At 44.3% G+C, this 14,861-nt stretch overlaps 1 protein-coding gene across 2 annotated transcripts in view; it reads right to left on the bottom strand.

Moving 5' to 3' along the window:
* Positions 1 to 14,861, bottom strand: part of TRIM66 (tripartite motif containing 66) — an 862,818-nt gene that overhangs the window by 279,233 nt on the left and 568,724 nt on the right. For both annotated transcript variants that reach the window (XM_086956002.1, XM_086956003.1), the window contains exon 4: positions 2,033 to 2,165. In XM_086956002.1, coding sequence (XP_086812128.1) covers positions 2,033 to 2,165 — 133 coding nt within the window. The remainder of the gene's footprint in view (positions 1 to 2,032; positions 2,166 to 14,861) is intronic.

Here is a 14,861-nt window from a genome sequence, read left to right as displayed (position 1 = left end):
ATGTCCCACCTCCGTTGCAGTGGCGGCTGCCACCACTTGAAACTGGTAGGGCAGGGCAGGGGGGTTGAGAAATAAAAAAAAAGAAATTTACTCACCTGCTGCTCCACTCCCGCTCCCGCTGCCTCATTGCTCCTGCTCTTCTCCTCATCCGGAAGTGGATGGGCCTGAAAGCACAGGCTCCCCACTGAATCCAGAAGCTGCTCTCATAAGATGAGAGCAGCGCTTGGATTGGTCTGAGTGGCCTTGTTTGCCACTCAGACAGTGCCTGGGAACCTGTGACGTTTCTCCAACGCAGCCGGATTGGAGAAACATAAGTATGCATGTTAGTTTGGCCAGCGTAAGACAGCAAGCCAAACTGGCATGCGCACTTATAAGTGAACACTACTCCTCCTTGCTATGTCCTGGCCCCTACCACATAAGCAGCGCAGACAGAGATAAATAATAAAAAACATTTATTATCATTTTATTTATCTTCTGCTGGCAGTGGGGCAATGCTCCTCTGCCATTACGGCGGAACCACCCCTGGTTGCCACAGGGTAAACTTTCACCCAGCACAGAAATAAGTAATGGTCATTACCAGAGCAATATAAAGACAGCTGTCTGACAGCATTGTACTTCAAAGAATGCATAAAAATTAGAATATTGATGAAAAGTTGTTTTATTCACAGTCTTCTGACTTTTAATGGGTTTTTCAGCACTGGGAGAAACATGTTGTTTTGTAAAGAGCGCCCTCCCTTGCTCAAAGACAGAAAAATAAAGTAAAGCTTGTGTGGTGGAGTGACTGCATAAAGTGGAGTCACTGTGTGCTTTTACTGAACTGAATCTTATATGTTGAATACAAAAAATCCTACTACACACTATATTGAAAGACTTGTTTGGAGGAGCAGTGGATAATGGGTGCAGGGCTCTCTAACCCCCTTAGCAAACACCTTCAGTTTCCTGTTAAAATACTCCAGCAGCACTCTACATAAATTGATTACTTTAATATAATGTAACGTGAATGTTCAATAAATAATGTGCAAAGAAAAGGAATACCCTCCTACAAGAGCGAATTGTAGGACTCAGATCTCTGGGATGACATGCCACAGCCGAGAAGATAGCCGGGCAGCAGTCCGTAGTCGCAACGTTCTTGCTTGGTTGATGTTATGCTGATAAAGTGCTACTTCAGACCATAGACTTCAAATTAATTTACCTATTACATTCCTTCTAATCTTACCAAATCTCACTGATCCTTAGGAGTTGGTGGTGTGGGGGCAAAAGGGGACAGGGCCCTGGTTGGCCTTGGTATGCTATTAGCTAAACAGGACATAGCCCGCAATTTGCCCTTTTCGGTGGCACCTTTAGTCCAAAGGGATGGGCTGGTGCGGTAAACTGGAAGAAAAACGATTTACAAAGCCTGGGGAGGCCCTGTTAAATATGATCAAATCTGGAAAAAATGGTGGGGATACCATAGATTATTAAACTAAACGTCACCAAAGGGACCTGTTAAAAGGATAGGGGGCTACCATGCTGTACCTGTTCCATATAGATGACTTATTGATGACACCTTGTGTATTATCCTTCCTCTTGTACAAGGCGAATGGAATGGTTGGATGTAAAACTGTGAAATATCAATAAAATGCTTCTTTAAAAAAAAAAAACACTAGCTGGGCCTTACTAGACTCTTGTGGACGTGGCAAGAACCATGCATACTAGCAGTGAGAAAACAACTCAAGAGTTACCTGTCACCCCAAACAAGTAAAGTACTTGGTTCCACCAATGTGGTCTTGTGGTGTATGAACGAAGTCAACATAATATTCAGAATAATTTATGAAATGCATCAGTGCTGATTTATTTTTCTTCATTTAGTTCAGTTGTTAGACTTTATTTTAACACTAAAATCTGAGGAACAGAAGAGGGCTGCAGTACCACCAGCTTTCTCCACAACATCAAAAACTTAGGCAATCATTGACATAAAGTGGTAACAAAATGTTAAACTCCCCCTGCACTTTCATGAATTTTTCAGATATTGGGTTAATTATATGTTCAGTACCTGTGTTCCTTGTGCTCTAAAAGAAGGCAGTTCCGGCAAGTTAGGACATCACATGTCTCACAGAACAACTTCATGGCTTCCTGTTGGTGAAGTGGACAGAACACGCAAAAGCCACTGGACATGCTCTCGCTTCCTGTAGGAGACAGTGATAAGGTTGCATTACACAGCGGTTTTCATTGAAGCTTACAGAATACCACATCGACGTGTAAAGGGCACATTGTTCAGACAAAGCAATGCAAATAATCCTGATATGGTCTTAGCCAGTGACTGCAACAAGCGACCGACTTGACAGGATGTCAGATTTTAGTACATTAACTTACCGAAAAACACACATAGTGCTTTTTATGTGAGCAAAGTGCATGCAAAATGGATTGTTCATTTCACTAACAGCTGTCACTATGTATGTGACACTCTGCTATTAGTATTGATGAATGTCAAGCACTTGGTGTCCTTTCCCACCTCCACTTACCCCTCACACCCATAAGTGTCAAGGCCCAATTTATGCCAAGGCAATATCTAAGCCAACCACTTAATGGGCCTACGGATGATCACATGATCTCATGGTCCCTCCCTGCCAGGTTAGTTCTTTCAGAACCCTGAGCATCCTGTCATCCTCAGCTCGTCCTTGACTCACTTGAGACTCTCACACAGGGTCACAATTGCTGCCAATGACTGCAATCAGAGTTCACATAACTATTACAAAAAGGGACATTCTTATTATTCATCTAGAAACCAGGGGTAATCAGCTGTATTAGAACAATGTTTAATAAGAACAGTAAATCAAAATCAAATCAATGAATGTCACAACATACAAAAACAAAAATAAAATCATGATAAAAATGGTTTTATTCAGACTGGACAAGAGTGGAAAAAACATGCTCAGTTATCAAGTGATTTAGACAAATGTATTCATTATTAATTTATTATTTATTTATTTAAGTGTTTAATATAGCACTAGCCAGACCCGAAGGTATTGGAGTGCTTTACAACATTTGTCATGTAGCAATCAAATATACAGGGTGACAATAGTTAACACATTGATTTGTGACAAGTCTTATTTAGGGAAGGGGGGACACAGGAGCGAGTCCAGAGGGAGGGGAAGTAAAGGTCTTCTTATCAAAACTGACTATATACTCAATAGGCAGCAGTTATCCCTTAGGAAGAGTTTGGTTGAGGAAGAGGCCTTTGAGCAGGCTTTTGAATTTTATGAAGGAGGGGATAGTCCTGATATGGACTAGCACGGCGCTCCAGATTTTGGGCGCATTTCCAGAGAAAGAGCGTGATAAGGTTTTTTGGTTGCGAGTTTTCGGAGGAATGAGAAGTAGAGTGTTGGTACTCCTGAGATTCCTTGTTTGACCAGCTTTATTCAGTTTGGAGGCCAGGTAGGCAGGTTTGTTATTGTGCAGGGCTTTGTGTGTGAGACAAGCAATTCTGAAGTTGGCACGCATTTTGATTGGGAGCCATTTTAGTTCTCTAAGAGTGGGCGAGATGTGTTACTATTTCTTTACTTGAGTGACCAATCTGGCTGCTGCGTTTAGAGTTGATCTGTGGGGAGCTAGGTGAGATTTTGCCTTGCCTGTGAGGGTTGCATTCCCATAATCCAATCTGGACAAAACTAGGGATTGTGTAGCCTGTTTCAGGTCCTTGGGAGCGATGAAGAGTTATATTTTGTTAAGTAGTTTTAGGTTGAGGAAAGTGCTCTTTGCAGTGTTCTTGATATGTTGACCATGTCTACATTTGGGTGTAGAGTGATTTCCAGTGATTTTACGGAGTCGGCCGGGATGAGATTGCAGTTGAGAGCATCAATGGTTTTAGCCATTCGGTGATTTGGGGGTCTGCTCTTTGTTGGGTATGAGAAGGATCTTGGTTTAGTCTTGTCTTGGTCTTATCTTGGTTGAGTTTTAGGTGATTGAGGGATAGCCAGTGTTGGACTTTTCTAAGAGTGTCGTTTAGTCTCTGAATGTTACCAATGGAGGAAGTTTCTAGGTAGATCTGGGTATCATCTGCATAGAGGTAGAAGGGGATGTTGACTTTTTTGAGTATGTTGGTGAGGGGCTCAATGTAGATGTTGAACAGTGATGGGGAGAGAACTGATCCTTGGGGGACGCCCCTCCTTATGAGGAGTAGGTCGGACGTGAAGTTTAAAATTTTTAATCTTTGGGAGCGGTTCTGCAGAAAGTAGGTAAACCACTGCAAGACCACCTCTTCAGCTCCAACTCTTTCTTGTAGTACATTAATGAGCAATTTGTGGTCTACCGTATTGAAGGCTGCCAATAGGTCTAGGAGTATGAGAAGACAGCATCGGTCCGAATCAAGTGATTTGTGGGCATCATCAATGCCATTCAGGATCGATGTCTCTGTGCGGCAACTTTTTCAGAAGCCCGATTGGTGAGGATCTAGAAGGGTGTTGTTGTCAATGTGTTGGGTAAGTTTGAGAAGAACACATCTTTCCAGGATGTTGGCTAGGAATGGGATATTGGAGACGGGCCTGAAGTTATTGAGATTGTTTGGGGCAGAGCCCGTGTTTTTTTAGTAGTGGCATGACTTGTCGGATTTTGAGGCAATCTGGCATGGTTCCGGTTGTCTAGGAGCTGTTTATGATCTTTTTCCAGAGCGGGGCCAGGGTGAGTTTGAGTTTTTTAACAAATTGGCCAGAAAGTCTTCAGGCTTACTTCTCTCCACTCTGGTCCCTCCCTGACCCTCTTCCATGCCAGTCAGTGGTTAATTTGCTAAAAAATAAGTACTGCAGCTTTGATTAGGAGGCAGCTTGCACCAGCCCGTTTCTCCCGTTAGTGCCTCCTAAAACAGAACCAACTACTAACCATGAAAGTGGAGAGATGATGTGGCGTGATGGCCAGTGATGTTGACTTTGGAGCTGGGCAACCAGGTTCGAGTCTCAGTGTCGGCTCAACATCCTGTGATTCAGGGCAAATCACCTAATCGCCCCATGCCTACCACAAATGAATATCTCCTTAAATGGTGCTCATGAAAAGCTCAGGTGTTGATGATTAAATGCCAGTGATGAACACCAGAAACCAGCAGCTCAAATTAAGCACTGATGCCAGTCCTTCTCCTATTTTCACAACTAAACACATTCCTCCTGAAGATTTCAGGCCTTTTTTAGGTCAAAGCCTACCAGACAGCACAATTCTCTGGTTTGCTAATGAAATTTTGAGAACATTCGGAAACCTTCCCTGGGAATGCATTCCCCCCCATTGCTTACCATTGGCTTTGTGGTTTGTACCTCACATTTGCTTGCTTTCTACTTGCTGGCTTTATTTGTTTAGGCTGTCCAGCCTGTGTTCCTCCCTTCCCTTGCCCAAACCCTATTTAGGGTATTCTTTCACCAGTACTAAATTTCTGTAAACGGCATTTAATTCTTGTTTTTCTCTTGTCACATTTGCTGTGCATTCAAAGATAAAGGTCAAGTGTCAGGCTCTGTCTTCCAGGGGGCTTGTTGTTTATTTTTCTTTCTCTGACTTCAAAATGAGAGGCTGTATATGCCAATCCTGCTGGGTACCCATGTGTGCCAGAACGGCTGTAGGATGTTATTTTCCTAGCTGGCTATTTGGGGTGTGCTGTACAATGGTATTTATTTTTCAGGCACAAAACAACATTTAAATGTCTGTAAATGAACTATACATTTAATTCAGAATATTGAAAACTTTTTTGGGTAATTCTAAAGTGTGGTGGAAAAAAATATTTTAATATGACCAAAACAAATCAATACCCTAGGTGATAACATTTCCACATTCTAAGGAAAGGCATGCTTTAGTATGTTCACCCCTGCGTTTTTGGACCGATGCTGCTGGTTTTTCGACTCTGAGAGTGCACTGAGGCCTGCTAAGCAGACCTCAGTGCCAGTGTTCGAACCCATTACACAGTGTATGTCGAATTGACTATCCCCAATTGACAACAATTGACTTACTTATAAGTCCAAAGTATATGGTACCCAGGGCATGTACCGCAGACTGGCCATCCAGGGCTGCAGCACTGCTTGTACGCCCTGTGTGTGTCAATGTACAAAATGGCTCCCAGCCTACCACTGCTGACTGGAAAGGCAGTGGCGACCCTGCCATTATGACTTTGTCAATTTAAATATTGGCAAAGTCCCCACCTCACTTAGCAATATATGTAAGTCTCCCTTTAGAAAGGCCTATTGAGCCCTAAGGCAGGGAGCTGTATAATAATAATAATAAAAACATTTATAAAGCGCCTGGTTACACTATAATCAGTGTGTACCCCGCTGTGAATGCAGTCCAGAAGAAGGCAGATAAAAGGCAATCAGCGGAGAGTAGAGGTAAAAAAAGACCTTAAGTAGTAATGTATTTTCTGTACATGTATATGTATTAACAGCAAAACCCACATTTGCAAAACTCACACTGTGCCTGTGGCTCCCGGCTCGAGTAAGCTTTATTAACAAACTGAACGATGTCATCAATGGGCAGGCATAGGAAGAACAGGTCAAGCATATTTACTACATATATAAAGCGCAACGTCCAATACTAAGCTATAGAATTAGGTAAAGGTGTGGAACCACTAAAGGTTCAGAGCCTGAAGCCACAATCTTGCTAGCTAGAGGTTTTGTTGGAAGCTCGAGTCCATGACGAGGCGAGTTTTAACGTGCCTTCCACCCTCGCTGTTCTACCTTGCTGGAAAGAGTTAAAAACAAGTTTTACATTTGAGGTAAAGAGGAGAGAAAAAATAGATACAGATTTAATGGATGATTAGTAAAAAGAAAACCTTCATTAATCAGAGCTTCTCTGCTTAACCAAATTGCGTAATCTTGGGCATTTAGAATACATTTTACTGATACTCCTTTTTCTTCACTCTGACAAATGAAACACACCCGTGTTCCGAATACCTGTTGTAGAAAACACTGTGTTTCATTTAATAGACTATAATGTTGCTCTAACTATAAGAATCTCCTTTATATGCAGGGTTCACATGACAACTGATTTGCCTAGTCGATCAATAATGGCCCGGTCATCTCGGTGGGGGTATTAAGATGTAATTCTCAAATGCTGTGCCATTATGAACGCATTAATGTGAAAGCTTCCAAATGTGAAAGAAATACACTTTTTTGTAAAATTGTGATTTACCTTAATCATATTTAATGTGATGTTTGTTGTAAAATGTACATGGCAAACATTTTCAGGGCTCGGCTCGTGCACGGTGTTTAAGAGCCAAATCAGAACCCTGGCTTGCCTCTGGCTAGGCTTGCCCTGTTCATTTGTTGGCTCGCAATCCTCGAGTATCGGTAGAGAAATACAGGTAGCCAGACAGGGGTAAGTAAAACATTAATTATTTTTCAATTTAATTGCCACCAACATTCTGAAAATGCTTTGCTGTGCAGCCCAGATGTGCATACTAAGGGGCAGATCTATTATGTATTTGCACATGGCAGCAACTAAACTTGATGTGCTGCCTTGGGGGTGAAAGTTGAACAGACAAATATTCATTGAGAATATCTTGTTGTTGCTCACTACCCTTAAGCTGGTGCACAGACACTCAGCTAGTGCCACACACAACCTTTGTTCCATGGTGAAGAGTTGTGTTTGTGCTGTCTAGTGCAGGATATGTATAGGAAGTATACCCTTCCAGTACAAGATCCAATGCCTAGAATAATACATTATTAAACATTCCACACATTGAATGTATGCTGTAGAGTGCAGCACATATGCAATGTGCAGAGTGTTTGTAGAAACGATATTATTTCATCATATTAGTGCCTACTTCAAGGAGGCAGTTTTTTTTACACAAAGCCTGGTTTAAATGTCTTAGTGTATCAAGCTTTGCATCAAAATCTGAATACCTGAGCTAATCTGCTCAAGTCACACCTAATTAAGGCCCATTTGACACAATGTGTAGTTCAAAGGAGCAGAAAGAGCCATTTGTGCTGAGAAAAGTGTATCTTCCAGGTTAAATACCCTGTACGCTGGGAAATAAATAGCCTTGTAAGAGTTTGCACAGGACTCTGTGACTTTACCCGGGTGCACTGCAAACCCTTCGTAAATCTGTCCCTAGGGTCCGGTTAAGCATGCCCGGTTGTCAAATAAGAAAAAGAAGCTGGTTTTAACGAGCAATGTTCCTATGGCAGGATTTTTGATAGTCCCATTCACTTTACTAGAGGATCCATTGGAAGATGGGAGCCATGGATAATTGCCCACTTTGGCCATGCCTTAAAACGTCTCTGGTTTCATCTCAAAAAGACTTTTACAAGGCTGTAAAATTGATAATCATGGTATATATTCATACCACTTTGTTACTAAATAATAGCAAGCATTGGCAAAGCCAACAGGTCTTGGCAATGCCCGAGCTATTGGCCTTGTCAATGTGAATATCTATGAGCCATATTGTATAGTAGCACATCTGCTGCTCAGCGTGGCTGAAAGTCACTGAAACCCCAGAATCACAGGATGTTTAACGAATGCCGAGTCTCTTCACCCTCTGCATTGAGTTTATTGTCTGGCCCCACCTAACACAAAAAGTGCTATGACATGGCCTGCGCTGGGCGCGTCATAGAACATTTTTCAGTGACTTTCAGCCATGCTGAACACCAGATGTGCTGCTAGACAACATGGCTAAAATACATTTACATTGACAAGGTCAATAGCTTGGGCATTGCAGAGAACTATTGGATTTGCCAATGCTTGTTTGGGGTTGACAGGGTCTTGCTGGACAAATGTGGAAGTGATAAACAATTGAGGTGCTTTGAAGTAAAGAGAGGATGTGGCATATTGGTCGGAGATGCCAATAGGGGACCTGTGGAACCAGGTTCGAATCTCGGGGTCAACTGAACAGTTTGTGAATCTGAGCAAATCACTTACGTTTTCCCCTGCATACGACTATGAATGTGTCATTGTGTAATAGGTGCTAATGAAAAGCAGAGTCAGGGGAGGAGGGGATCTGGGGGAGGAGAGGATCTGGGGAAAGAGGGTATCTGTACAACAGATATTCACCCTAGGCAAATAGCGATGGGCAGGAGGTTGACAGGCAACCAAGAGCAAATGCGGGCTGCCACGGGGAGATTAAGTGATTTGGCAGTAATCACAAAATGTGGAACTGAGGCCGAGGCTAGGGAGACGATGTGGTGTAAGGACCACAGCTGTCGACTATGGAGCTGAGAACCTGGGTTTAAAATTCGGCTTTGGCTTAACATCCTTGATTCTGGGCAAAACACTTAATCTTCCCAAGCCCACAAACATTAATGTGTCCTTCTGTAAAGGAACTGGTGGTAATTTAAACCCCTCCAATACCTTCAGTTGGTGTTGGCGCAATATGAAACTGCACAAAAAAAGTAACTGATGCTAATGTAAAGCACTTTACTATTTTGAGGTTGTGTTGGCACTATAAAAACCCAGCAAAAGGATCACAGTGGTAGGCTGGTATACAGTAGTGAACATAAAGTAATACATCGCTTGGGCAACCACATTAAAATAACTACCTTTTCCATGGACACTCTTGAAGATATCAAGACTTAGCCTGGGAAAGTGTCACAATGGGGGAAATTTGAAGAAATAGAGTCCCACCCTATGAAATGAGAAGCAACAGGTACCAACAGTTCAATCATTTCACACAGGAGAAATGTGGCTATGCAATTGCAGCAGAAGACGCAGGTACTTTGGAAGTTGTGACATGCCCTGTGATAACTCATACCTGATTTACTCGAGGTCTGATTTTCCAGCTATATACACCATTGACAAACGACCACATATATTGCAAACATACACATACACCTAGTACCCACACATGCGGAAAATAAACAAAGACTGCACGTGTGCCAAGTAATAGCAGCCGTCCACAAATGCTCCAATCAGCAAATCAGCTGTACACTAACAGGACATTAAAAGGCAGAAAAACACCCCTCACAAGAACGAAGACAACAATGGGGGTTTAAAGCAGTGACAGAGTCGGGGAGGGGTGATTTGTGGATGGGGCAAGCAGAGATGAGATGGGGGAGGTGGGGAAACCGAAAACAGCAACAAAGCAAAAAGCAGTGACTGGTAGGGGGTGATCTATGGACAGGGCATGAGGGAGGGTGGGAGAAGATGGACCTAGTAAAAGCACGAGCACTGTGAAGCGTGCTGAAAAAGAAAGAAAAAAGTAGGTCCTAAAATGGTCGTACAAATGGTAGATGTTTACAAGTACTTAGTCCATGCTCTGATGGGGGGGGTGTAAACATAAGAAGAGTCATGACTGTGCATGGCAGAGATAGATGGTGACAAAGAATATGAGATAGATGATGAAGAGAGCAAATGGGAAGCCTGTGGGCGGGCTGAAGTCCACTGATTAAATACAACATGTCTCTTCGAAACAGTGCATGTGCTGTCTAGCACAGACCTAAAGATTACGCCAGAAGGAATGATTATTATAAAGAGAGAGGAGACTGAGGCACCATGAATCGAATTTTCTGTGCTCACGCAAATATAAAAGTGCACTAAATGAGTTAGTGGTGTACTTTTAGGTTGTGTAAATTGTAAATTGCATGCAATATGATGAATAAGGAAAAATATAAGTGTGAAAAGTGAATCATTATTACCATATGATTGCAATTAACTCATTTCAAGAGCATCACTACAACAATTGCTTTTCTTAGGAATTTAGGGCCAGATGTATGTGGGCAAATACTGGTCGGTAACGGTGAAATTCGTTAAATTTCACCGCTACCAACTGGTATTTAGCCATGTGGGATGTAGGGAAGGAATTGGTAATAAGGAATCTGTAAATACCGATTCCTTATTGGCCTTGCATTTAAGGAATCAGTAATACCGATTCCTTAAATGCAATGTAGGTAGCACTTAAAACAGTGCACCTCAGCCTTAAGGAATTGCTATTTACCACCAACTTCAAGTTGGTGTTAAGTAGCGATTTCCTTTCAAAAAGCACTTTTTTGCTTTTTGAAATGTGCCATGTGGCACACATCTATGTCCTTATGGCATGCATGTTTGCCACATGTGCACACATGCACATTTCAGGGGTGCAACAGGATGTCCTTTGGACACCCTGGCACCCTTGAAATATCTCCCGGTATTACCGATTCGGTATTACTGAATCCGTAATACAGAATGTCTTCACATTCATTCCTATGGGCCTCCAAGCCCATAGGAATGAATGGGTAGGTATTCGTTAGTACCGAATCTCAATTACAGATTCGGTAATAACGAATATTAAGAATTCTGTATTTTTTACTGAATTCTTACCTACATCTGAAATACCGATTTCTAAATACCGATTCGGTAAAATTCGGTATTTAGGAATCGTTATTTCCCTATTACCTACATCGGACCCATAATGTATTTCAGCTATGTATAGTTTACTTTCTACTAATTGCATAATGTGAATTGTAAGCGTATGTCTTCTAATTTAAAATCCTCCACCAGTGCTTAATTTGTGCCGGTGCTTTCCGGTGCTCAGCACCGGCACTTATTTATGAGGGCTGGGTCTACTGTAACACCAGGCGTCTGCAACTCTGACTGCACGTTATATGGCAATGTGAATGTATGTGGCATACATACACGTGCTGCGCGCATAGCCTCAGACTACACAGTAAATAAAATGTAATTACCTCACTTCTGACTCAGCGCGTCACATACTGGTCCAGTGTCCAGACCGTCCAACTCAATTTATTTACGGCATGAATGAACGTGAATCCAATATGCAGATGAGAGTGTGAATGACGGTCACGATGCAGATGCGATGCACATTTTTAAATTGATTTAAGCCCTGATTGGGCAGGGGGCTGGATTTGATTTGGTGGGGTAAAGGGTAGGGCTGTGCGGCAGGCAGCATGCATAGATTATTTATTTTAATGCCACGCGCGGCACGCACGCACCCCTCCCCACCATGAGCACGAGTCATCAGCGGTTGAGGCATCACCGAGATGAAGTTACAGCCAGATGCCGTTATACTGCAGGCACTGCAGCTTGGCCTAGACCGCCTATCTAATATAACTGATTGAAGGCAGGCAGGCCAGTGGCTGGCCGCCCGCCCACCACCACCAGGGCAGTATCGGTAAGTAACAGCCATAAGCCATTACATTACATCAAAGCAGTTTTTTTGGGTGGGCCGTGGCGTACGTGGACTTGTGAGTGGCATGATGGCATCACGTGACAGTCACCAGCGTCGGCGTGGTTGCTCCAGCTCCACATGAAGTCCGGCCTGGGTTAAGGTTAAGTAAACGAGCTGCGTAGGCGGGTGCTCGGCAGAGCACCGGCCCCTGCCCTCCTTCCAGCCTTCTCCTACAGGATGCCCGAGGTCCCTGCAGGGGACCCCATAGGAGGGCAGGCCCCTTAGTATGGCCGTAGGCAGCCGGGCAGCCCATCCTCGGGGTGGGAGGGGGGTGGTGCGGCGCAAGCTATAGGGAGCGGGATAAGGTGTGGGCCCTAGGGAAGGCTTATATGGTTGGCCCCTCCTATCGCACGCCCTCTTTGCTGCTGCCCCCCTCCATAGATAGGTCGCATCCTGGCCGCTCCCCCAGCAGTCCGGCCGTTAGGCAGCCTCCCCGCCCGGACCCTAGACCCAATTTTCATCTCTCGTTAGTTAGGTCGCCCCTTGCTCCCCGTTGCGGTCCACCCGTAGGCTGCCCAGCCCCCTCCCCTCCCGGATCATAGACCGTGTGGTTGTTCGTGTATCCGGGACGTCGATGAGGTAAGCAGGCATTTCATGTCTCCCCCCGGGCCCGTCCTTGGATAAAAATCCAAGTTGCATAGGGCTCCGTGGCAGCGACCACGGGGAGACTTCAGGTCCGTGTTGTGTCGTGTGTGGTTTGGGAAAGGGGTGCTTGGGCAGCAAGCTGGAGGTGGGCAATAGCACGATGCACAGCTTGGTGTACCACTTGCGGGGCCAGCGTCGGGAACACGTAATGTTCGGTCCCTTGTAAGAGTCTAGCAGAGGTGTCTTTGAAGGCCGCTGCCGCGCATTTAAAGATAGGGACTCCTTGCGCCTACCCCGCGCTGTCCTTGCAGCGACTGTCACTGGGGGTTAGGCCTCCTCCCCCATCTTGGAATATTTCAGGCCGTTGCACCCTTCGCGGAGCAAGCAGGTCACGAGGGGGCGATGATTTTCGGCGAGCTGGTGTTAGCCTGGCGACGATCATTTAGGCTCCGCAACAAAGAGGACTCATGATAAGAACAGGATTTGCAGTATAATAATGTATGTTGTACATCACGGAGACAGTAATTAGCTTTTGACCAAAAACACTGATTTTCTCGGGCAGAGAGGGCATTTGCAGGCCCTCGTTAATTCACACGAGAATTTAAGGTGTAATAATTTTCAGTCGGCTTAATATCAGCCTATGTGGCGCTACCTGCAATGCGTCGGCTATCAACCGATGAGTTGGTGATTCGCGCCCAGCCAACTCCAGTTGGTAAATTTGTGCTCAAATGTTTGTGCACTGCGTAAATAAAATCTCAGCTCTGCTGATTTTCGCAGACTCAATAGCAATGGAAGATATATATTCCAGAGAGGTTAACCACACGGGAATCCGGCTGGTGTTGCCATTCATGTTGACGAGGGAGACGTCTTGTAACGAGCCCCTCAAAACAATTATTTGTAATGTGAGGCCCGTCAGAGTAAGAATCCACACAGGAGTTTACTAGCTATAGAAATTGTACGTAACTATACTCGCACATCCCGCCTATAAACAAGATGGAATCTCATCACAGATTAAAATGAACTCATATTTTGTCTACAGTAGATTAGACGTTCCTCAGATGACCTCATGGTGATGTGAACTTCGATTTTGAATAAGGAGTTAGGATAAACTGATACGAAATGGAAGTGGAAAGGATACGGAAGTTGCATTTGTTTTCTGTGAAATTACACAATTGAGCCAAACACAATAGGCTCTCCCTCTATGGCCAGGCTGGGGACCGGAGCTCAGTGGTTGAGCAAGTGTGGTGCGGGAATACGAAGGGTTTCCCGGGGGAAACGCAGCTCAGTGGTTTAGCAAAGGCTTCCATGCAATAGGCCCGGGGTTCAAACCCCGGCATATACACACTTAGTGCATCCTTAGCAACTCGCATCGGTCTCAGTTGAATCGGCAGCCGGGATCGGGTAATGCATTCATGCGGGCGTGATAACACTTCCCCCCCTCCTTTTCACTGGTAGCTGGGATAGCGGGTATTTTCCGCCCAGATCTGGTACAATGGTACATTGAGGCTCGCACTGTAGAAGACAAACCAGCAGGCGGATTGAGCGAGTAAACGGAGATCAAATAGGGTTGTTCAGTACACAGTGACGTGGCATTACCATCAATTACATATCAGATTTTGCAAACTGACATGTTGGCTTGTGTAGTATGAGCTATGTGGTCCTGGCCCACGCCAATTCTGCAATAGCTTGGATCTTACTATACATTTGTCACAAATGCAAACAGGAACTACTTTAGCATGTCGGGCGGCCGGTAATTACTTTATACAATAAAAAATTGTCGGGTAGGATGTATTTATACAGGACCTTGACGTTGGATAAATAGACGTTTTAGGCTATCGGCAAAGCATCCCAGAATGGCATCGGGGGCAGCAAGCAAAGAAACAGGGGTAAACACAATTCGCCGTGACGCCTGGGGGTGGACATGCTATCCGGCCTCTTCCTGCTGGACGGGCGTGCTGCCTGAATCGCCATGCGGGTATCGCATGCACCCGGGCAGGCTGCCCCATTTACCAGCACCCTTTTTGGGTTTACTATTTAATTACATAAGCCCTGAAGTATTTAGGTGCATTCGACTTGACTGGCTCCAAGTTGTCCTTCCATTCAGCTCATGTAGAGTGAATGAACGCAAATGACACCTGGGCCTTAATGGTTGTAGTGCCAGTTTCGAAATGTA

Source organism: Lissotriton vulgaris, chromosome 2_1 (assembly GCF_964263255.1).
Source record: "Lissotriton vulgaris chromosome 2_1, aLisVul1.2, whole genome shotgun sequence".
Taxonomy (NCBI): Eukaryota; Metazoa; Chordata; class Amphibia; order Caudata; family Salamandridae; genus Lissotriton; species Lissotriton vulgaris.
Note: the sequence above shows the minus strand (reverse complement) of the source record. Positions and strands in the feature narration are given on the sequence as shown.